The sequence below is a fragment of the Macaca thibetana genome, chromosome 4, assembly GCF_024542745.1.
Source record: "Macaca thibetana thibetana isolate TM-01 chromosome 4, ASM2454274v1, whole genome shotgun sequence".
Taxonomy (NCBI): Eukaryota; Metazoa; Chordata; class Mammalia; order Primates; family Cercopithecidae; genus Macaca; species Macaca thibetana.
This window is the reverse complement of record NC_065581.1, coordinates 41,297,964-41,321,191: the sequence shown is the minus strand read 5'-3', so window position 1 is coordinate 41,321,191 and position 23,228 is coordinate 41,297,964. Positions and strand designations below refer to the sequence as shown.

The window sequence follows — 23,228 nt, the reverse complement described above, 5'->3', positions numbered from 1 at the left end:
AGGCTGATAGGCAGGGAGAGGAGGAGCAGCCTAAGGTCTAAACTGACGCTGAGAGCTGCCAGCCTGTGGGTTGTCTGTGTCCCCAAAGCAGGGACAGATCACAGGCAACCATGAAGATTAATGCATTCGAAGTTGACAACACAGCAGGAAAATAGCATTTGTTTCCATCAAAGCTGAACAAACAAGCTGTGCTCCCTCTCCCTTCCTCAGGCGGACTCACTCATATCCAGGCCCCTACTGGTGAAACCCGGCTCTCCTTTACCCACACAGCCCTCCATCAAGGGACACACCCATTCACTCACCTCCATTCATGTGAGGCCCCCTCACTCACACGCCCTCAGGAGCACTCAGTCACACACGCCCACTATTGCACAGATCTTCCTCACACACACACCTCTCCATTCACATTCCAGCCTCCGCGTTCACACCCCTCACCCCATCCGTGCATAGGCCTCCCTCCATTCATGCACAGACATTCATTCACACATTGGCTCACACATGTCTCAAGACAACAGACGGCGAGTGCCGCACAGCCCAGGTCGTGAATACCCTGGGTAGAAGACGTTTTCCATTAAACTATTACTACCAATCATTGGTATGTGAACTGAGGTCTCCTTCCTCTGAAAGTTGCTGGGGTTTGTTAGTTATTAACAAGAACGTGCGTGGTTTTTAGATTATTTTTTATTTCCCTGCATCTCACGTTTCTACAGTGGCCCAAGCTCGGCTAGTTGGTCCCTTATATAATGACAGTTATAATTAAGAAGTTTGCTTTGAGCTGGATTCCCCAGAAATGGAACAGTGATTTGAAATAAGGATTTGAATGTAAGTAGTTTATTTGGGTAATGATTGCAGGAAATGAGGGAACAGAAGTAGGGAAATGAGATGGGGAAAGGAAGGAGGCCCATATACAGTGCATTAAGGAGCAGGTGACTGGGAAGGGCAACTGAGGCTCAGCCCTCCTAGGGGCTTCTAGAAGACTATGTAGAACATGCCTTGGAGTTGTCCCACCCAGGAGGTGAGGAAGTTGAGGCATTTATCCTCTATTTCCCTCACTAGCATTGGTTGGAGACTGTTCTCTGGGGGCAATAATTCTTTAGCACACCCAGCCTGCCCCAGAGGTGCAAGCATGCATTTGCATTGAGTCAGAGGGCACAGGGTGTCAGAGGGGTTAAGGGCTACTGTGTCTGTTCATGCTGGAGCATCCATCCATTCATTCATTCATTTATTCATTCATTCACTCATTCTCTCCTCAAACATATCCCGGGTGCCTACTCAGTGCCAGGTACTGGGTTTGCTACCGTCGACACAGAGCTGAGCAATATACAATCCCTGCCAAGAAGGGGTTCCCAGGTGCACAAGGGTAGAAGGCAGGCAAACACATAATTATGTTGCCACACAATAAAAGCTATCACGGACGTGCTAACACAGAGGCATAATGCTGTCATTGAGAACAGAGGGGAAGCGGTTCTGAGCTTAATAACTTACTTATGATAACAATTGCTTATCTTGCACAATAGAAGTTTAAAAAGAGCCTAATGGGCTCATTCTGCCCTTTTGATGTTTTAGACATTATTTTGTCTTTTTTTTTTCCTGTTGTCTGTGTTACCAGACTGCTGTTTTTACCAGGTTTATGAAGAAGTTTGGAGATTCAGGATGTGGCTCCTGTCCCCAAGGTTTTGTTTGGGGAAAGAACAGAGAATGTTCTTGCCTATCTTGTGTGGGTGTCTTTCTGCAGCCACTAAGCTAGAACCTTCTGAGAGCGGGAGGCTCGCTCGGGGATTCTCTCTCTTTCTCTCTTTTCCCCCTACCTTCAAGTTAGAAACCGTGACTCCAAGGTCAAACTAGGAGGTCCCTGAAGTCAAATGCTGTTCCTCCCCTGTCAGACTGGGATCTCTGTGGAGCAGGGGCCCTCTCCTACCCCAACACACACTCATTGAGCCTGCTTCTGCTGTCTCTTCTCATGATTCTAGAATCTCTATACAGGGTGGCTTTGGAAAGGAGGTTTTAAAAATCAACTGACTGATGCTACCTCTTAGATGAAACCTCAGAATGCCACTTCCTGAGAGTCTGTGGGCACCCTGCAGGGAGGTGGATGTGCTGGAGACAGCAGGGCAGGGAGAGAGGCTTCATACTGGAGCTGGCACATGGTGCTGGCGGCGTTCACCCCCCGGCAACTCCCAAATCAGAAAAGCAGCATGTTTCTGGGTTTGTATGCCCCCGTCCAAGTGGAACTCAAGTTTCCTTTCCCCACCCCTTTCTCCAGAACTGGTCCCTCCAGGGCTTGCCCTGAGTGGTGTGATTTATGGGGAGCAGTGGGGCTTTGGGAGGGGAAGTCTGGAAAGAAGTTGCAGGCGGCTGCCTCTCCCTGGCAGATCCCAACCCCTCCCACTCTTATTAATTCACACTTTCCAGGCCTGGAGCACCCTGGAGGGGCCATTTCTTTTTACCTGATGCAGAGACAGGCATCTTACTTGATTTACAGGCTCTAGGGGCGGGTGGCTCCTCGGCTGGTTGCTAAGGTATCTTTTAAATGGAAATCAGGGTGGAGAGATATCACATACATCGTGCCAGCCATCTGCTAACTGTTGCCTCTTCTGTCTGGAACAGCTCGAGGTGGTTCTGACTGGGAGGCAGAGCCCAGGGAGGGGAGTGAGGGGAGGAAGCCTCTGGCTACAGGAAGAGCCTGTGGTCAAGCCAAGGAACAAGAACTTTCCTTTTCTGCCGCCATGTTCATTATTTTTCCACTCTGTGTCATCATCTTTGTTTCTCCCTTTTGTTTTAAATGTAAAATCACATCCGAAGGCTTTTATTACAAACCAAGAGCCTAGTTCCACAACTTTATATTTATTATTGCCAGTATGTATTTCTGAACACGTGTATGTGTGTGAGAGAGACTCGCCATTATCAGGGCCCGACAGGTGGGTCTTTCTGGGCCAATTAGGCCTCTCTACTTCCGAGAATGCCAGCGTCCCTTCCAGGCCTGACCCCAAGCAGGAAACACAAGTGCCCGCATGTAGCCAAGCAGCTGGTTCGCCACCAGTTACTAAGCAAACCCGTAGTGGAGGCAGCCAGTCTCTCTGCACGCCAGGCACATGGAAGCCTCCAGAGGCGCTTCCTTTACTCTAAGCATGGCCTGGAGCCAGATGATCCTGGTTTAAATTGTGGTTCTGTCCAGGGTAGCTAGGGGAGTTTAGACAGGCGCAAACCTCTTTTAACCTCACTTCCCAGTAGCTAAAATGGGGATGACAATATTCAGGGCCACAAGGTAGGGTGGGGCAAGTTGCTCACTGCACGAGGTTGCTCAGATGAGGGAACCCTACCAGAGGCCAGCAGGAATACCTCTTTCTGCCTGCACGAGGGTGCCTTGTGCAATTATGGTGGCACTCACCTTGTAGGGTTGTGAAGACTGCATGAAGAAACCCAGTCAAGGAAGGGAGGAGATACTGTTTCTATCCTGGATAAATGCCCAAGACTGGACTGCTTTTCTGGAATGCTGTAGGTTCATTTTGGGGACTGATTTTCTTCTCCCTGCTCCCCTGTATCTACCTCTGTTTGCCACCCTGCCTCCCCCCAGCGCAGGCTCATAGACATTCTGGGCAGACAAGCTCTCGCTCCTTTGCAGATGGATTCCTCCTATGAAGGCTGATTCTGACATTTGATACCAGCATCCATTTCAGCCTCGCTTCTGATCCCCACACACCTCTCTCAGCTTTGCCCACAAATAATCTCAGTGCCCCTCCTGCCCACTTTCATTTATCTCTTTGCCCCTGGTCTGAGCCCTTTTCCCCAATTGCCATGTGGCTATGAGCTTCTGAATGTTCTATTGTGAGCCCAGATGGAGGATATCCTTCCTCCCCTCCACCACCTACACCACCCTAAGATACTTAGAGGGAACTAGGCCTGGAGTTCCTCTTTCCAGCATTTGTCCAAATTCTGGCCCCAAAGAGAAAGGCCTTGCACCCTAGATACACACTAATTACACATATTCATCCAGTTCCCTTGTCTCCCTCCCAACGTGGGATTTAAACCGCCTTTTGTTTGGCTGTTAGAACAATATATTAAGTGACAGTTCTCAGAATACAATTTTAATTAAGATTCAATAGTCACTTCTCTGTCAGTAATCTTCCATGCTGATTACTTAAAATATATTTACCCAGCTCTATTATGTCATAGATTTGAATTCATTAGACGTTTGTTAATCCTCCACAAACTTTTTTTAAAATGTGGTTTGTTTAGCATAATTTACAAGGACACAACTGTTTGAAACAATGGGCTCTGTGCCTCTGAGCTCCAGGATATGCATCCGGAAGTGGCTGGGCCTTCTTTGCCTGCTGTTGCCATTGCTGTCTCTACCAGAGGGCAGGCGACACAGCCAAGGGTGGAAAGGCGCAAAGGATGGCGGAGGCAGTCCATCTATATTGCACAGATGCAGCCCATATGGGTCAGCCTCCCAGAATGCAGAGCCGGCGGGGGTGGGGGTGGGAGAAAGGATCTAGAGAGACAGTGGAAGATATTCAGCACAGGCCATGAGTAGCCTCGGCCCTGGGCCCAGGGGCACCTGACAAATATCATTTCCTGTGTGCCAGGACTTGAACATGTTGGGAAGTGCTGTCTAGACTTAGAACACTGCCACATTTATTGATAAGAGCTCATAAGGGAGATGGCCTTTCTCATGGGGCCATAGAACACTACCCCCTGCCACACACACACACTCAACCACCTCTTGATTAATTAGCAAGGGACATCCTTGGATGTGGCTGTGGCTGTTCGTGTGCTCCCATTGGTATAGAGAATACCACTCAACTATATTTGAGCAGGTGCCATAGCCAAAAATACGTCGGCCTTCGTTCTGTGACCACAATGAGTCATAGGGAGGTGTAACTAAAACTCAAGACTCAGTGCAAATGGAGAAGATCCTCATTTTGTTCTATGAGGCCCCAGCAAGTAGAGACCAAGAAGGCCAGAACACATTAGAGCACAGAGCAAGTTGGAAAGGTGGCAGGTGGAAAGCTTCCATGTATCAACACCTGTGACCTGGTGGGGTCTGGGTAAGGGGAAGCTGGTCTACCTTAGGTAGGAGCTTGGTGAGAACAGGGACTGGTAGGGTGGGTAGGTGCTCATGGGGACCCCAGGGCAGAGCTGTGTGGAACTTTGGCCAAGACTTTTAATGAAGGTGCCCATGATGAAGAGGAAAAAAAAAACATATCCTATAGAACAGAGGTCAGCAAACTCTTTCGTAAAGGACAAGATAGTAAATATTTTAGGCTTTGGTGACCACATGTTATATGCAGCAATGGCTCACCTCTGCCACGGTGGCACAAAGGAAGCCACAGGCAATATGTAAACACATATGCATGCCTGTGTTCTAATAAAATTGTATTTACAAAAACAGGTGACAGGATATATTTGGTCTGTGCAGCACTACCCAGTATGGTAGCCAATAGCCACATATGGCTAGTGAGTGTTTGAAATGTGCTCTGAGGGTAAAATACACACCAGATTTTGAAGACTTTGTAAAATAAAAAAGTTAGCCATCTCATTAATAATTATATTGATGATATGTTGAAATAATATTTTGGATATAGCTAGTTATATAAAATATGTTATCAAAGTTAATTTCACCTGTTTCTTTTTACTTTAAAAAAATATGGGCACTAGAAAATTTGAAGTCACATTTTTGGCTCACATCGTATTTCTACTTCACAGTGATGCTCTCTCTAGATGAAATATAGGGCAAGCCTCTGGCTCTTAAAAGGTCTCAGGTAGGAGATTTACCCTTAAAGAGGAACAATAATGGAATTCAAATATGCATAATAAAGTGTATGATAGGAATAGATTTTTCAATATGTTACATATCTTTTTTAAAAAAATAAAAATAAAATAAGCTATTACAGGAGGCCGAAGTGGGCGGATCACAAGGTCAGGTGATCGAGACCATCCTGGCTAACACAGTGAAACCCCGTCTCCACTAAAAATACAAAAAATTAGCCGGGCGTGGTGCTAGGTGCCTGTAGTCCTAGCTACTCTGGAGGCTGAGTCAGGAGAATGGCGTGAACCCAGGAGGCGGAGCTTGCAGTGAACCGAGATAGCACCACTGTGCTCCAGCCTGGGCGACAGAGCGAGACTCTGTCTCAAAATAAATAAATAAATAAATAATAAAATAAGCTAGTTTTTTCCTGCATCTGTGCTCCTCAAACTGGGAGCTATGGAGCTCTACTTCCACAAGATATTGGCCAGGCGAGGTGGCTCATGCCTGTAAATCCAACATTTGGGGAGGCTGAAGCCAGGAGTTCGAGACCAGCCTGGGCAACATAGCAAAATCTGACTCTACAAAAATAAAAATAAAAATGAAAATAATTAGTCAGGCATGATGGCACATGCCTGTAGTTACTAGGAGGCCAAGGTGGGAGAATCACTTGAGCCCAGGAGTTTCAGGCTGTCGTGAATTAGGATTGTGCCACTGCACTACAGCCTGGGTGATAGAGCAAGAATCTGTCTCTCTCTGTCTCTCTCTCTCTCTATATATATATATAATCTCTCTGTCTCTCTCTCTCTCTATATATATATAATCTCTCTGTCTCTGTCTCTCTCTATATATAATCTCTCTGTCTCTGTCTCTCTCTCTCTATATATATAATCTGTCTCTCTCTCTATATATATATAATCTCTCTGTCTCTCTCTCTATATATATATAATCTCTCTGTCTCTCTCTCTATATATATATATAATCTCTCTGTCTCTCTCTCTCTATATATATAATCTCTGTCTCTCTCTCTCTCTATATATATATAATCTCTCTGTCTCTCTCTCTCTATATATATATAATCTCTCTGTCTCTCTCTCTCTATATATATATAATCTCTCTGTCTCTCTCTCTCTATATATATATAATCTCTCTGTCTCTCTCTCTCTATATATATATAATCTCTCTGTCTCTCTCTATATATATAATCTCTCTGTCTCTCTCTATATATATAATCTCTCTGTCTCTCTCTCTCTATATATATATAATCTCTCTGTCTCTCTCTCTCTATATATATATAATCTCTCTGTCTCTCTCTCTCTATATATATATAATCTCTCTGTCTCTCTCTATATATATATATAATCTCTCTGTCTCTCTCTCTATATATATATATAATCTCTCTGTCTCTCTCTCTATATATAATCTCTCTGTCTCTCTCTCTCTCTATATATATAATCTCTCTGTCTCTCTCTATATATATATAATCTCTCTGTCTCTCTCTCTATATATATATAATCTCTCTGTCTCTCTCTCTATATATATATATCTCTCTCTGTCTCTCTCTCTCTATATATATATAATCTCTGTCTGTCTCTCTCTCTATATATATATATATATAATCTCTCTGTCTCTCTCTCTCTATATATATATATAATCTCTCTGTCTCTCTCTCTCTATATATATATAATCTCTCTGTCTCTCTCTCTATATATATATAATCTCTCTGTCTCTCTCTCTATATATATATATAATCTCTCTGTCTCTCTCTCTCTATATATATATAATCTCTCTGTCTCTCTCTCTCTCTATATATATAATCTCTCTGTCTCTCTCTCTATATATATATATAATCTCTCTGTCTCTCTCTCTATATATATATATAATCTCTCTGTCTCTCTCTATATATATATAATCTCTCTGTCTCTCTCTCTATATATATATAATCTCTCTGTCTCTCTCTCTATATATATATAATCTCTCTGTCTCTCTCTCTATATATATATAATATATATATATAATCTCTCTGTCTCTCTCTATATATATATAATCTCTCTGTCTCTCTCTCTATATATATAATCTCTCTGTCTCTCTCTCTATATATATATATAATCTCTCTGTCTCTCTCTCTATATATATATAATCTCTCTGTCTCTCTCTCTATATATATATAATCTCTCTGTCTCTCTCTCTATATATATATATAATCTCTCTGTCTCTCTCTCTATATATATATAATCTCTCTGTCTCTCTCTCTATATATATAATCTCTCTGTCTCTCTCTCTCTATATATATAATCTCTCTGTCTCTCTCTCTCTATATATATAATCTCTGTCTGTCTCTCTCTCTCTATATATATAATCTCTCTGTCTCTCTCTCTATATATATATAATCTCTCTGTCTCTCTCTCTATATATATATATATAATCTCTCTGTCTCTCTCTCTATATATATATAATCTCTCTGTCTCTCTCTCTCTATATATATAATCTCTCTGTCTCTCTCTATATATATATATAATCTCTCTGTCTCTCTCTCTATATATATATAATCTCTCTCTCTCTCTCTCTATATATATATATAATCTCTCTGTCTCTCTCTCTCTCTATATATATATAATCTCTCTGTCTCTCTCTCTATATATATAATCTCTCTGTCTCTCTCTATATATATAATCTCTCTGTCTCTCTCTCTCTATATATATAATCTCTCTGTCTCTCTCTCTCTATATATAATCTCTCTGTCTCTCTCTCTCTATATATATAATCTCTCTGTCTCTCTCTCTCTCTATATATATATAATCTCTCTGTCTCTCTCTCTATATATATATATAATCTCTCTGTCTCTCTCTCTCTATATATATAATCTCTCTGTCTCTCTCTCTCTCTATATATATATAATCTCTCTGTCTCTCTCTCTCTATATATATATAATCTCTCTGTCTCTCTCTCTATATATATAATCTCTCTGTCTCTCTCTCTCTATATATATAAATCTCTCTCTCTCTCTCTATATATATATATAATCTCTCTGTCTCTCTCTCTATATATATATAATCTCTCTGTCTCTCTCTCTATATATATATATAATCTCTCTGTCTCTCTCTCTATATATATATAATCTCTCTGTCTCTCTCTCTATATATATAATCTCTCTGTCTCTCTCTCTATATATATATATAATCTCTCTGTCTCTCTATATATATATATAATCTCTCTGTCTCTCTCTCTATATATATATATAATCTCTCTGTCTCTCTCTCTCTATATATAATCTCTCTGTCTCTCTCTATATATATATAATCTCTCTGTCTCTCTCTCTCTATATATATAATCTCTCTGTCTCTCTCTCTATATATATAATCTCTCTGTCTCTCTCTCTATATATATAATCTCTCTGTCTCTCTCTCTCTCTATATATAATCTCTCTGTCTCTCTCTTTATATATATAATCTCTCTGTCTCTCTCTTTATATATATATACACACACATATATATACACATATAACTGTTGCTTTAAAAAGGGGTGTCTTTATAGTAAAAAGAAATAGGAGTTATGCAAAGTTAAACATTAATTTAGTGTTTCACTGCAGCAGGATTTCTCAGTTCTTCTAAACTTGCTCATGCGCATAGAGCTATTGTGAGAGAAAGCAAGAGTAGGCAATGCTTCCCCAACTTACTGGCCTTAGAAGCCATTTTTGCAGAATTGTAATTAGTACATTTAGAAGGCAATTTGAGGGGCTGAGCATGGTGGCTCACATTTGTAATCCCAGCACTTTGGGAGACCGAGGCGGGTGGATTACCTGAGGTTAGGAGTTTGAGAACAGCCTGGCCAACATGGTGAAACCCCATCTCTACTAAAAATACAAAAAATTAGCTGGGCATGGTGGTGTATGCCTGTAGGCCCAACTACTTGGGAGGCTGAGGCAGAAGAATCACTGGAACCACGGAGGTGGAGGTTGCAGTGAGCCGAGATTGCGCCACTGCACTCCCCTGGGAGACAGAGTGAGACTCCGTCTCAAAAAAAAGAAAAAAAAAAGGCAATTTGAGAAATGCTGGTCTGCATAGTGCTACACAATCAGTGTGCATGATTTTCCAAAAGTCCACCTCAACTGGTTATCATTTGTTCTTTTGCTCTAGCAGTAAAGACCCAAGAAGCACTACATCAATAAGGCCACATTTAGTACAACATGGGATAGTGATGAAACTGTTGAGATTTGGAGGCACAAAGACCTGAGTCAGATTTCTGTTCCTTTCTTTCTTACATAGTCATTCTTGTAAAAGCACCTACTATGTGCCAGGCAGCACTTTAGGCTTTAGGCATGCAGTGGTGAATAAAAAGAGGTGCCTTCTTCTTGGGGCTTTATGCTAGAGCAAAAGAACAAATTATAAAGAAGACAAATAGGTAAAACGTAGAGTAGGTTGATAGAGATAAGTTTCAAGGAGAAAATAGAGAGCAGAGCAGAGGGCTATGCAGTGGGGCGGGGCGGGGATGATCATGGAAGGGTGTTTGGGAAGGCCTCTGGGAGAAGGTAACTTGTGAGTAAAGATCCAAAGGAGGCTCTGAGGCCATGAGCAATCCTCATCCGTGTATAGATAATCCCTTCCTTCTGAAGGGGTTTCCTAAAGTCCAAAAGAGCTGATGTATGTGAGGGTCCAGACAGAGGCTAATTGCTTACAAAGGGTTCAGAATTCACTCCTTTGCCTCCCATCATACCTCCTTCTTCACTTTCCACATTCTCAAAGATTCATGAACTATATGGATTCTCCTTGGTGAAACAGTTCCCCACTGACCCTGGAGTCTCTCAGCACCAACTCTCTTCTTATCTACAACATCATTCTTAAGGAATGCTGGTTCAATTTAATTTCATGCTAAGCCTAAACCAATTAAGAAGGTAAAATTATGTCTCAAAATACAGCCATAACATCCTTTCAAACTCAATTATTGGATAAACCAATGGTATGGTATCCCATCCATCCATCCATCCATCCATCCATCCATCCATCCATCCATCTATCCATCCATCCAACAGATGGTTATTGAGCAGCTCCTGTGTTCCAGGCATTGAGCTAGGTAATTGGGATACAGCAGTTAGTAAAACAGGCAAAAGTACCTGCCCTCTTTAGAGCTGACCATATAGGACTGATACAGGAAACAATAAGTAAACATCATAAATAAGTAAACTAAATAGTGTGTTAGAAGGTGATAGAAGCTAAGGAAAAGAGAAACAGTGAAACTGCATTAGAGGGATTCGTGGAAGAGATTAGGTCTTGCCTGAGCACATGCCATTCTCTGCCACTCCCTAAGCAGTGAGAGTTAATGTGAGGGAGGAAGCTCTGGGTGAGTGCATTAGGAATTTGCGTCCTGACCCTGACCTTGTGTTTCTCCCTTCCAGGCACCGTGGCCTGAGTGACCAGACCATGGAGACCCTGCTTGGTGGCCTGCTGGCGTTTGGCATGGCGTTTGCCGTGGTCGACGCCTGCCCCAAGTACTGTGTCTGCCAGAACCTGTCTGAGTCACTGGGGACCCTGTGCCCCTCCAAGGGGCTGCTCTTTGTACCCCCTGATATTGACCGGCGGACAGTGGAGCTGCGTCTGGGCGGCAACTTCATCATCCACATCAGCCGCCAGGACTTTGCCAACATGACCGGGCTGGTGGACCTGACCCTGTCCAGGAACACCATCAGCCACATCCAGCCCTTTTCCTTTCTGGACCTCGAGAGCCTCCGCTCCCTGCATCTTGATAGCAATCGGCTGCCAAGCCTTGGGGAGGACACCCTCCGGGGCCTGGTCAACCTGCAGCACCTTATCGTGAACAACAACCAGCTGGGCGGCATTGCAGATGAGGCTTTTGAGGACTTCCTGCTGACACTGGAGGACCTGGACCTCTCCTACAACAACCTCCATGGCCTGCCGTGGGACTCCGTGCGGCGCATGGTCAACCTCCACCAGCTGAGCCTGGACCACAACCTGCTGGACCACATCGCTGAGGGCACCTTTGCAGACCTGCAGAAACTGGCCCGCCTGGACCTCACCTCCAACCGGCTGCAGAAGCTGCCCCCTGATCCCATCTTTGCCCGCTCCCAGGCTTTGGCTTTGACAGCCACACCCTTTGCCCCACCCTTGTCCTTTAGTTTTGGGGGTAACCCACTTCACTGCAATTGTGAGCTTCTCTGGCTGCGGAGGCTCGAGCGAGACGACGACCTGGAAACCTGTGGCTCCCCCGGGGGCCTCAAGGGTCGCTACTTCTGGCACGTGCGTGAGGAGGAGTTTGTGTGTGAGCCGCCTCTCATCACCCAGCACACACACAAGCTGCTGGTTCTGGAGGGCCAGGCGGCCACACTCAAGTGCAAAGCCATCGGGGACCCCAGCCCCCTTATCCACTGGGTAGCCCCCGATGACCGCCTGGTAGGGAACTCCTCAAGGACCGCTGTCTATGACAATGGCACCCTGGACATCTTCATCACCACATCTCAGGACAGTGGTGCCTTCACCTGCATTGCTGCCAATGCCGCCGGAGAGGCCACAGCCACGGTGGAGGTCTCCATCGTCCAGCTGCCACACCTCAGCAACAGCACCAGCCGCACTGCACCCCCCAAGTCCCGCCTCTCAGACATCACTGGTTCCAGCAAGACCAGCCGGGGAGGTGGAGGCAGTGGGGGCGGAGAGCCTCCCAAAAGCCCCCCGGAACGGGCTGTGCTTGTGTCTGAAGTGACCACCACCTCAGCTCTGGTCAAGTGGTCTGTCAGCAAGTCAGCACCCCGGGTGAAGATGTACCAGCTGCAGTACAACTGCTCTGACGATGAGGTACTGATCTACAGGTGAGCGAGCGGCTGTGGCAAAGGCAGGGAGGGTGTCTGGCTGGGGAAGGAGGAGGGAACGGGGAGGTTTTGGGGCTGCTCCCATCTATACCTCCCTTCCCCAAAGGTGTCTGTGGGGATTCTGGGGTAAACTGTGCCATTCATGCAGGTAAGGGGAGATAGAAAGAACATCAACTACAAGGCTAAGAAGAAAAGAACCCACATGGTCAGCCTGAGAGATATGTGTAGAGAAAGACCACACCTCCCGGCTGGGTGGCTATGGTCAGTGGTCATGTGGCTATGAGCTTCTGAATGTTCTGTTCTGAGCCCAGATGGAGGATATACAAGGACAATGAATAGACCTCTTGGCTGAAGGTTTTGAGTCCCCCAAGGAGGAATGCATTTGACCTTCACCTGGACTCATATACAGTCATGGTTAAGGCTCTGAGGTCAGAAAGAGTGGGATTCAAATCATGGCTTTTCCACTTGCTGGTCATTTCATTCTCCTGGCCTACCTCAGTTTTCTCATCTGTAAAATAGGGATAATTAATACCTGACTTAGTTTGGACACTCACTAAATGCACTTACTCAGTTTTGGTAACTGAATCAAACTGGCTTTAAAAAAAAAAAGAGAGAGAAAGGGAGCGGGAGTGTGTTGACTCATGTCATTAATAAGTCAGGAACCTGCTTCAGGTTCAGCTGGATCAAAGGTCCCCACAAACCTGTATTCTCAGTTTCTTACCTCCCCTAAGTTCTATTTTTCTCTGGGTTGGCTTCACCGTCAGGCAGTCTCTTTCCTCTGGGAGGCCTCTGCTGGGTCCTCTAAGGAGCCCTAGAGCCCACTTAGAGCCCCAGAGGGAGAAGAGCTTCCCATTCCTGATTGAGTGCTGATTGAGTCAGACCACATCACGTGAGCCCCCGGGTCTTACAGGTAGCATCAGCCCTCTCTCCTGTGCTGAACCCCCTGGGCCTTAGTCTCTTCATCTAGAAGTGCAGACAATGATATTGACCTTGGAAAGTTCTTTGAAGATCAAGGGGTCTTTCCTAGGTCTGGTAGAAAGGGAGGTTAAGTGTGGAAAGCTGCAATAGAATCACACAAGTCATTCAGAGGGAAGAAGGTCACAGAGAGACAGAAGCCAGGGGCTGAAGTGCTGACCACAGATGAGTTCCCTTATATGAAACATGAAGGACATGGCCTAGAACCTTATCACTCAAGGAATGTATGGTTTCCTTTGAAATTCTGTGTGTTTTATTTCATGCATGTAAAATGATTGGAGATGGGATCCCATGAGTTTCATCAGACAGCCAAAGGGCCCATGGTGCAAGAGAGATCAAGAATACTTGATCCATCCTGGAGGTCTCCTCCAGCTCTGACTGTCTGAGTTGATGAGACTCTGGATGGGAAGCTTGTGGGAGAAGAGTACATGGGGAAGAATAGAGTCAATGTGATTGAGGGTGGGTGTGTCATGGAAACCGTAGTGGAGCTAGGGAACTCCCGTTACCTGGCAGCTGCTGGTCTTGTCTGGACAGCAGTGTTGCGTCTCAGAATGGAGAGAAAGCAGTATTGGAACTTACCCACATGCATGTATGAACATGTATAGGAATATATAGATAGGGGCATATAGTCAAACTTAAATATGCATATATGTATTTTTCTCATTATAAAAGTCATAGTCTTTATTGAAAATTTGGAAAGTAGGGAAAATTGATGAAGAAGGAAATAAAAATTACCTATAATCCCACCATCCAAAGTTAATAAGAGAAATTTGGAAGGTGTCTGAGTTCATTCAAATGGTATTTATAATCAATCTAGTGTATATTCTGTATCTTAATTCTTCCCACTCAACATTACAGCTTGCTTAGTTCCCATGGTATTAAAATACTTTTTATTTGGCTGTATTATAATTTATTTAACTAACCTTCTATTATTGAACATTCAGGTGGTTTCTCATTTTTCATTATTAAAAGTAATACAGTGAGGGATATTTTTGCACATAAATATATTTGTGCAACTTCAGTGATTTCTTTAGCATATTTTTCTAGGATTTGAATTACTGGTTTATGGATAAATTATAATCTTTATACATTACATATAAATATTTACCCTTTCACCAGTGGAAGCACTCATTTTGATCACACTTTTGCCAATATTGAATATATAATTACTTTCATCTTTGCCAATTTGAGAGGTGAAAAATGGCACTTGCTTTAATTTGCATTTCTTTGCTAACTTGTGAGGTTGACCTTTTGAAAATAAATATATTTCTTTACTTGTGAATTTATTATATGGTCATGACTTTGATTAAAAAAAAAATGTAAAGGCAAAAAGCTACCAGCTCTGCAGTTTGCACAGGGAAATGCAGTTTGTGAGGGGGAGAGAAAATGTTGGCTTCCACAAGGCAACACGCTAGCATTGCCAAAATGGCACAGCTCACCGGGGGTCTCAAAGATACCCTGGAACGAGGAGAGGAAGGCTTGGGGTAGGCTCCGGTAATCACTCAAGGTGGGAATTCAAATTGCTTTTATTTGGTGATTGAGAACCTGGAGACACTAACTTTCTAAATATAATGTAAATTAAATGGAAGTGTCAGAAACCTTGGAATAAAAAAATGCAGCTAGCAATAGTGACTTCTCAGGGCTGGTTACACGGACAAGAGGAGATACAGCATGGAAATCCTCCAGATAGTGGGGGCATATAGTAGTAAACACTCAAGGATTATTATTATCAGTATTAGTAGTAGTACTAGTAGCAGTGAGAATAATAGTAGTATAAAATAAGACTAGCATCACATCCACCATCTTGGGGAAGAAAGTGGAAGAGGAAGGTTAGATATGCAATTCAGTCTTCTCTTTAAGAAGACAAATTTCCAAAATTTTTGAGGAAAAATAAGCACAAGTCTGTAGCCAGATAATAGTAATAGCAATCACTGGCCAACATTACTGCCAGGCTACTATGTGTTTGATGCTTAGCTTTTACAGGCGGTATCTCATTTAATCCTTCTGGATATATGAAGAAGCATAAAAGACCAAGAGAATTAAAAAATAAAATTATTTCAAGAACACACAGCAGAAGGAGACAGGGCTGTGATTTGAACTCCGGCCTCTGGCTTCAGCACCCAGACTTAACCCCTGTGGTCATGCTGCCCACTGTCCTAAAAGGGATTACGGCTTGAGAGAAATAGGAGACTCTAATACAGAATCTGGATTTTTAGAAAATGAATTGTCCTCATTAGAAAGAATGCTCATTTTAACCGGAAGGTATATAAAAGAAGGGAGGAAAGGTCTGTATCTGAAGATGAGTATTGAAGAGGAGCACGTGCTGTACAGAGAAAGCTAAATGCAACCAAAGAGGGTTTTTTAGTCCGTGTTTATGTCCACGAAGAAAAAATGCTGCTTGGGAAAGAGGTTACAATGAGAATAGATAAGAGGCAAAGAGTTACAACTTGCAACTTGCCTCCATCTTCCCCAGCAAGGAGAAAAGCAGCAGCAGCAATAATAGTACACACCTGCATTGATGGATTATTTGTGCTGGTCACTATTCTAAGGGTTCTATGTGCACTAACTCATTTAGTTCCCACAAACCCTTAGGAGGTTAAAAACTATTATTTCACTTTACGTAGAAGAAACTTGCTCAAGGTGTTAAACAGGGGGTAAGTAGCAGAGATGGAATCTGAATATAGGCAGCCTGTATTTTGCCCAAAGCCTCAACCTAACAAGACCAATACTATGGAGAGGGATGCCAAAGCCCAACAGGCCTGGATAACAGTGCCGTCCATGAGTTCTGGTCACCAGGCCCTGATGGGTCACATGTAGGTGAGTAAGGACTAAAGGAGCAAGTAGACGAGGTTCTCAAGCCCATGGTGGTGATTCTGAGATAGCATGGACAGAGAGATGCCTGAGATGGGAAAGGGGTGAATATTCTGATTTTCAGGGAATAAACTCTGTAATGCTTAGGGTGTTAGGCTGGACATGGAGTCTCTATACAATTCTGGAAAGACTTTCTCAATAGGTAGCTGTGAGCACTTGGAAAAGAATGCTAACCTAACATGGGTTCACTAAGGGCAAATCCTGCCAAGTCATTGAACCATGTCTTCAGGAGAGGCTGTGGACCAGTAGTTCTCAACCTTTTTATCTGCCTCCTTGTCATTCATGAGGGCAGTGCTTCTCAGAGATATCCCCGCTTGCATAGTGATTCTCAGCTGGACCAGCATCTCTGGAGTGACAGGTACACTTGGAAAATGTCCTAGGAGTTTCTGCTGGCTGTGAGTCACTACCATAAACAGAGCACGTCACAATCGTACAGGACATTTGGTGAACTCTCATGCTGTCTTGGGGACAAAATGGAGACATGTAAACTGATGAAGTGAAGTTGTAACTGGTCAGATAACCAGATTGATTAATAAATTCATGTGAATATGCCAGAAAGCCTTTGGCTTCTGCCTCAACATCTGTCCCATTTCTGTACTGCCAGTGTATTTTCTAATTGAGATTGATAACTACACAGAAAATAGGCTTGGCCAATTGTCATGTCAACAAAACTATCAATCAATAATCTATCTTCATTTTGGTTCAAGGAATCAGTTGCAATTGCACAAGTTCAAGGTGAGGAAAATCTGGCTCGACTGAAATTCTGTGTGCCTAGGCTCAGAGTTGTAGTTGATCTTGAGGATGTTATGGCCACAATGTGATGGAACCCGTGAGAGACTCCTGTCATTTTTAGTTGCGCTAATGGAAGTATAGTGGTCAGATCACGAGAGGTTGTGGTTTTGCTGAGACATTGTAGCTGGTCAGAGCAGAGCTTTAATATGTTTAATTCTGGATGGTACAGTCTTGGGAGTCATGTTTATAAGCTGCAATGTATCCAGAGGAGGGCTGATGAGAATGAGGTTCTGGAAGCTCACGTGAAATGGAAGAAGTTCACTTTGGAGATGAGAAGACTTAGAAAAGAAGTCATGGCTCCTTTAACTTATTCGAAGAATTTGTGGGTGGAAAAGAGGAAAAGACACACACACACACACACATGCACACACATGCGTGCATGGAAGTAGGCATTGGCCCGTTACAAAAACAAAATTCCAACAGCAACAGCCTTACACATGTCTCTCATTGCTCTCCATCTGGCTCCGAAATGATTTGGCTTTGTATCTGTCTTCCTCGCTAGCATGTGATATTCATGCATGCTCATCTCCATGTCCTCAGCCCTTAGTAAGTCCTGGTCCAAAATAGCTATTGAGTCAACATTTGGTGAACTGGACAGACTGGAAATAAAAATCAAAGCTGCCCAACAGCAGCTTAAAGTAAAAGCTGCCACAAAGTAGTGAGCTGCCCATACCAAAAGGGTTCAATAGAACCTGGCTGACTCCATTCCAGGGGTACTAAGCAGGCAGCCTGACTTTCAGGCAGGAGTGAAAACATTGAACTTAAATGATCCCAGCTCTCATAGTGTGTGGATCTACTCGAGACTTTCAAATTCCCATGATCAAGATAATATGGCTTCCACTGTTGCTAAATTCACCTGCTTTTACTAGTTGGGGTCACTGTGTCAGTTTGCCTCCTGGGGTTAGGTACTGTGTCTCACAGGCATTTAAGCTCCAGGGCTTGAGGTCAGAGACAAAAATCTTGGCAGAGGCCCAGAGAACCCAACCAGACCTGGACATAGGCCATTGACAGGTCACCAGTGACCCACCTCAAGGTTTCACAGAAACCCCAAAGAGCTGTGAGCGATGTCTGAAAACATCAGCATCTAGTCTACATACCAGGAAGGAGGAGCAGAGGCACGGATCACCCCAAATCATGGATAACTCAGACCAGATTTGAATTAGGCTATACAAAATAGTGCCTTGCTCTTTTTTCAGCTAATAAGCTCCCTCATTATTTAACCATCCTGGCTGCACTTCCAAGCTGCTTGCCCTTCCTGAGTACACACAGCTGAGCCCTGCAGGCAGGCGCTGTGACACACTGGAGACAGTCCGCAAGCGGGGCCTGGCCTGTTTCCTGTGTGACTGGGGAGGGCTGACTGACATGTCCCTCAATGCCAGGGCCCACCCTGTCAGGAACGGGCTGGCACTAATGGTGTCAGCAACAAAGGGGAGAGGAGTCAACAAGGGGTAGGGAAAGTTTGGGAGAGGGAAGTCAGAAAGGCAGCCTCCCCTGCCACCCTGGAGGCAGCAACAGCCCACCCCAGCTTGGCTTCATCCCTGGGGTGACATGGAAAGTTAAATGTCCTGCATGTCATTATCAGCCCAAGTGACATTCACAAACACTTGTCTCTAAGAGTTGTCAAGAACATCTGTCACCAGGCGTGATGTTGGAATGGTCCCCAGGAGGGCCTGGGGAAGAACAGGCGTGCTCCTGAGGCAGTCAGCCGGGATGCAGCTGTGCCTTGTGCTGCTCGATATGCTGCCCCCATCCTCGTGTAGAAAAGTGAGGGGCTGTGACGAGAGAGACCCTGAAGATGGGGAGATGACAGCCACCCCAGCCCCCGTCCGACCCTCTCTGCAGGCTCCCTTTCCCATGCCATGTCTTCTGTGATTGTTAGACACACGTCCTGTCCTGGGAGACCGGACCACCCCACTGAGTTTTGCAGGGCTGGGGCAGGGGGCTGCGTCTTTTACTGCTGCTCTGTCTTCCATCTGGGGAAAGGACAAGAGGGCAGATTCAGCAAGTTTTCACCCCATCAGGATCTCACCACTCCACATCTCAGTGGAGCTCTGCCCTACCCCATGAAAAGACAGCCCTCTCTACTGTGGGTTGGAGAAAACTTTACTCGTGAAATCAACATCTCAGGATCTGGGGCCATGGGGAGAAGCTAGTGGGAACAGGTGTTCTTAAAGGGAGACGCTGTTAGGGACAGGTGTTCTCTAAAGGGAGTGGGGCATGCCAGGGACAGGACCTGTGAGAGAAGATTCTTTGACTCAGCTGTTTCCCCAGAGGGTCTGGACTCTTCTGGAAGGGTCGGTTGAGTCCCGACAGGCAGAGGAAGAGAATGGTATAGAGGAGGAAATAGGGGTGGACAGGGAGGAAAGGTAACTCCTTGGTCAGAACCCAAATCAAAATCAACCTGCCTTGGATTTTATATTTTCTATTTTTTTTTTCACACTGTTGAAACATGACATCTACAAGAGAGGATGCAAAAGACAATAATGTTAAACCCATTTTATAGATAGTAAAACTAGTCTCAAACAGATTGAGTAGATTTTACAAAGTTATCCAAAGCAAAGACTAAGAAATGTAGTCTTCTACATCCAGCCCTTTCCACTGTGCTATGTACCTGCTGTGGGGCACTTCTCGCTAAAGCCCCAAAGAGTCCTTACTAAGGCTGGAGACATGGGCTGGGGAAACCAGCTGTAATTTCTCTTTCTGGGAAGTATGGAGTAGCTTTCTGGAAGTCCACAGGGATTTTCTGTCAGCTTTAGTCGAGACTCAGTCTCATACTTCTAAGTTCCAGCAATGCTGGGGAAACAGGGGTGCCAGTGAGAAGCTTGGTTCCACTCTACCGCCTGGGATCGTCCAGGTGATCAATGGGCAAGATGAAGATTTCTGGGTTGCATGTCACCAGGTAAGCCACTGTGAAGTGACAGAGTTGCTAGAGGCATCACAGAAAAAAATGACTCTGGAGTCAGAAGTCCAGGGTGGTGATTAGGATGAACAGAAAACTCAACTAGTATGATTTAAACTCATAAGGTTTTATAACATCTCATGTAAAAGAAGACCAGTGGAAGAGAATTTAGGACTGGGTAGCATGGTCATCAGGAGCCCAGTTCCTTCTGTCTTTCTGTCCTACCATCCTCAGCACACAATTTCTGTCCTTAAGGTCACTTAATAGTACAAAATGGTTGCTGGAGCACCAGTGATCCTATCTCCCTTTTATGCAATAGGAAAGGTGGAAACAAGAAGGGCAAGAAAGCAAAGTGGGGAGTTTCTCAGAATCCCCATCCAATAACTTCTCCTTGCATTTCATTGGGCACACATTTCTGCAAAGGAATCTAGGAAATGTAGGGTTATTTTTTCCAAGTTAGGCACAATGCACCCTCAGTAATGTAGAGAAGATAGGAAGGCAGGTAGCACATCCACACAACTCCATCATTTACTAGTCCTGGGACCATGGAAAAATCATTTTACTGCTCTCCATCTTTATTTTCTCATCTGTAAAATGAGAACAGAGATTCCTTTCTGCATATTTCATAGCATTGTGGTGAGGACTGAATGAACTCATGTATTTGAAAGAGCGTTCTTCATAGTCAGCAGTGGCGTACTGGTTACCTGAGAGTACTTATGATTACTAGGAGCCTGCCCACTTTTTCTTCTTGGACCTCTCTTCTAGTCCCTGTTCCCCAGCCTGCCTCCTGTGTCTCCATTTTTCAACACCAACAGAGCTGTAAACTTGGAAAACGATCTGATGAAGTTTTAAGGGATCAAAGTATAAGGTATAACCCCTTTCAGAAATATTTTCACTTCAATTGGGAGCTCTGAAAGACCCAAAGGAGTGAATCCCTGATGGTGGAGTTTTAAAACCCACAGTAGGTTTGTGCATGGGGAGATGTTTTTCAGGGCACCTTCTAAGAGCATTTCAAATCATATTACTATCCCCACATCCTGCCCCTCTTGCTGTCCTCAAGAAGGTGACACCACTGGGATTCAAAAAGCTTCAGAGCATCTGTTCAGAGGTGACTAATTTCTCCACGTTATTCCCTTCTCAATCTCCAAAAGCTGTGGCTGGAGAGAGCTCCAAAGATAAAAAAGTAATTAGCAAGAGTAAAGAGATTACAGCATGTATCCGGTCTCCCTTCTTCTGAAATGAAGCTTTTTCCCCCTCCAGTAAGAGATAACAAGAGAACCAGTCCAATTAATTTTACATATGTTTGGTTATATGGAGATGGGAGTGGGGATATCATTTATTCTATACCAGGAAAACACTAAAAAGGGCTTACAGAGGGATGGGGTTAGGCCTGGAGGAATGCCTGGGACTTGGGGACGATGCTGTGATGGTGGCCATCAAAACAACACCAAACACTTATCTCACAACTGAACTTTTCCAGGCATGTTCGTGTTCACAGAACCCAGCTCCACTCAGCCTCATTAACAGCCCAGGTCAGACCAGGAGTTGGGAAGGTGTGGAATTCAGGCATTCTGACCCTGACCCCAGGGCTTCCTACCCACCCATGTTTCCCAACCCTGACTGTGTTTTGGAACCCCTTGAGGAGTGGCATCCCCCCATTAAAAAAGGGATTCTGAGTCAGCTTGTGTTGGTGCCTGGATATTCACGTTTTTAAGGCTCTCCCAGTGATTCTGACATGCATTCAGCATCATGCCCAGTGAAATCGGGTTTGGACAGCACTGGTAGACAGAGTTTCTAAATCCACAGCTAGGGGATTGGTCTCTAAACTGCTAGTGAGGGAAGAAGCCAGAAGGCCTGGGTTCAATCCCAGCTCTACCATGCACTACTCATCTCTTTGAGATTTGCTTCATCTAACATTGGAATAAAAAATCTTTTCTCTATGGGGTTATCTCCAAAGAGATAACATATGTGGAAACACTTTGGAAACAAAAACACCATGTGCATTTCAGTCGCTGGAGCCATTTTTTTCACCACTCAGCTGAGTCTGAGTGATTACCATAAGAAAGATGGAATTAGGGGCTCCAGACATGGGCTCTTGTGATCTCCCTTCTCTTTACTTGTCTGAACCTCAGGCTCCTCACCTTCTAAATGGGGATAATGATAACTCACCAGGTTGTTGTAAAATTGGAAAGAGATGACACAGCATGAAAGAAGAACATCTTCATAAAATGTGAAGTGCTTCTAGTAGCAGAAATCTGACTTTTCCAAATTTGGGGGTAATTTCCGTCATTCTGAAAACCAAAAATAAAATTCTAAGGCCCCCCAACCAATTGAATGAACCCCTCCACTCAGCCAAGAGCATTCCAAAGTTAACCTGAACTTTTGTGAGTTCACAATTCTGTCAAAGCATTCCAAAAACTTGGCCATGATGGGAATGGGGAGCCACACATGCCTCACTATACCCTCCTCTCTTTCGGAATTACTGACAGAACAGACTCTTTAAGTCTGATAAGAAACATTTACAATCTATTTTCTCTGAATCCTGCTACCTGGAGGCTTCATTTGCATGATAAAACCTTGGTCTCCACAACCCTTTATTGTTACCCAGACACTCCTTTCTGTTGATAATGACTCAGCCAATTGCCAATCAGAACATCTTTAAATCTACCTATTACCTCGAAGTGACCCACCTCTTGTCTTTCCAGTTTGAACCATGTACATCCTGCATGTACTGATTGATGTGTTATGTCTCCCTCAAATGTATAAAAGCAAGCTCCACCCAGACTACCTTGGGCACATGTCGTCAGGACCTCCTGAGGCTGCGTCATGGGCACGTCCTTAACCTTGGCAAAATAAACTTTCTAAATGGATTGAGACCTGTCAGATACTTTTGTGAGTTCACAATTCTGTCAAAGCATTCCAGAAGTAGGTAGTTCAGAGCTGGTATGGGAGCTCCATGGAGTCAGGGACTGAGGCAGGTCAATTGCATTATTCTTAATGTGTGGCTCACTGCTCCTGCTCTTGCTCACATTCTCTACCTGGAGATTTTCTCTGGTGTGGCCTATCCACAGGGGAGTTGCCAACCCTGGGATCAGCCCTCAGCCTTTAACAGAGTTTGGAGGATTAAT

At 44.3% G+C, this 23,228-nt stretch overlaps 1 protein-coding gene across 1 annotated transcript in view; it reads left to right on the top strand.

Annotated features, from left to right (window-relative positions):
- The window catches only part of LRFN2 (leucine rich repeat and fibronectin type III domain containing 2), a 194,367-nt gene that overhangs the window by 141,694 nt on the left and 29,445 nt on the right, over positions 1-23,228 (top strand). The window contains exon 2 of the mRNA XM_050787606.1: positions 11,139-12,563. Coding sequence (XP_050643563.1) covers positions 11,164-12,563 — 1,400 coding nt within the window. The 5' untranslated portion in view covers positions 11,139-11,163. The remainder of the gene's footprint in view (positions 1-11,138; positions 12,564-23,228) is intronic.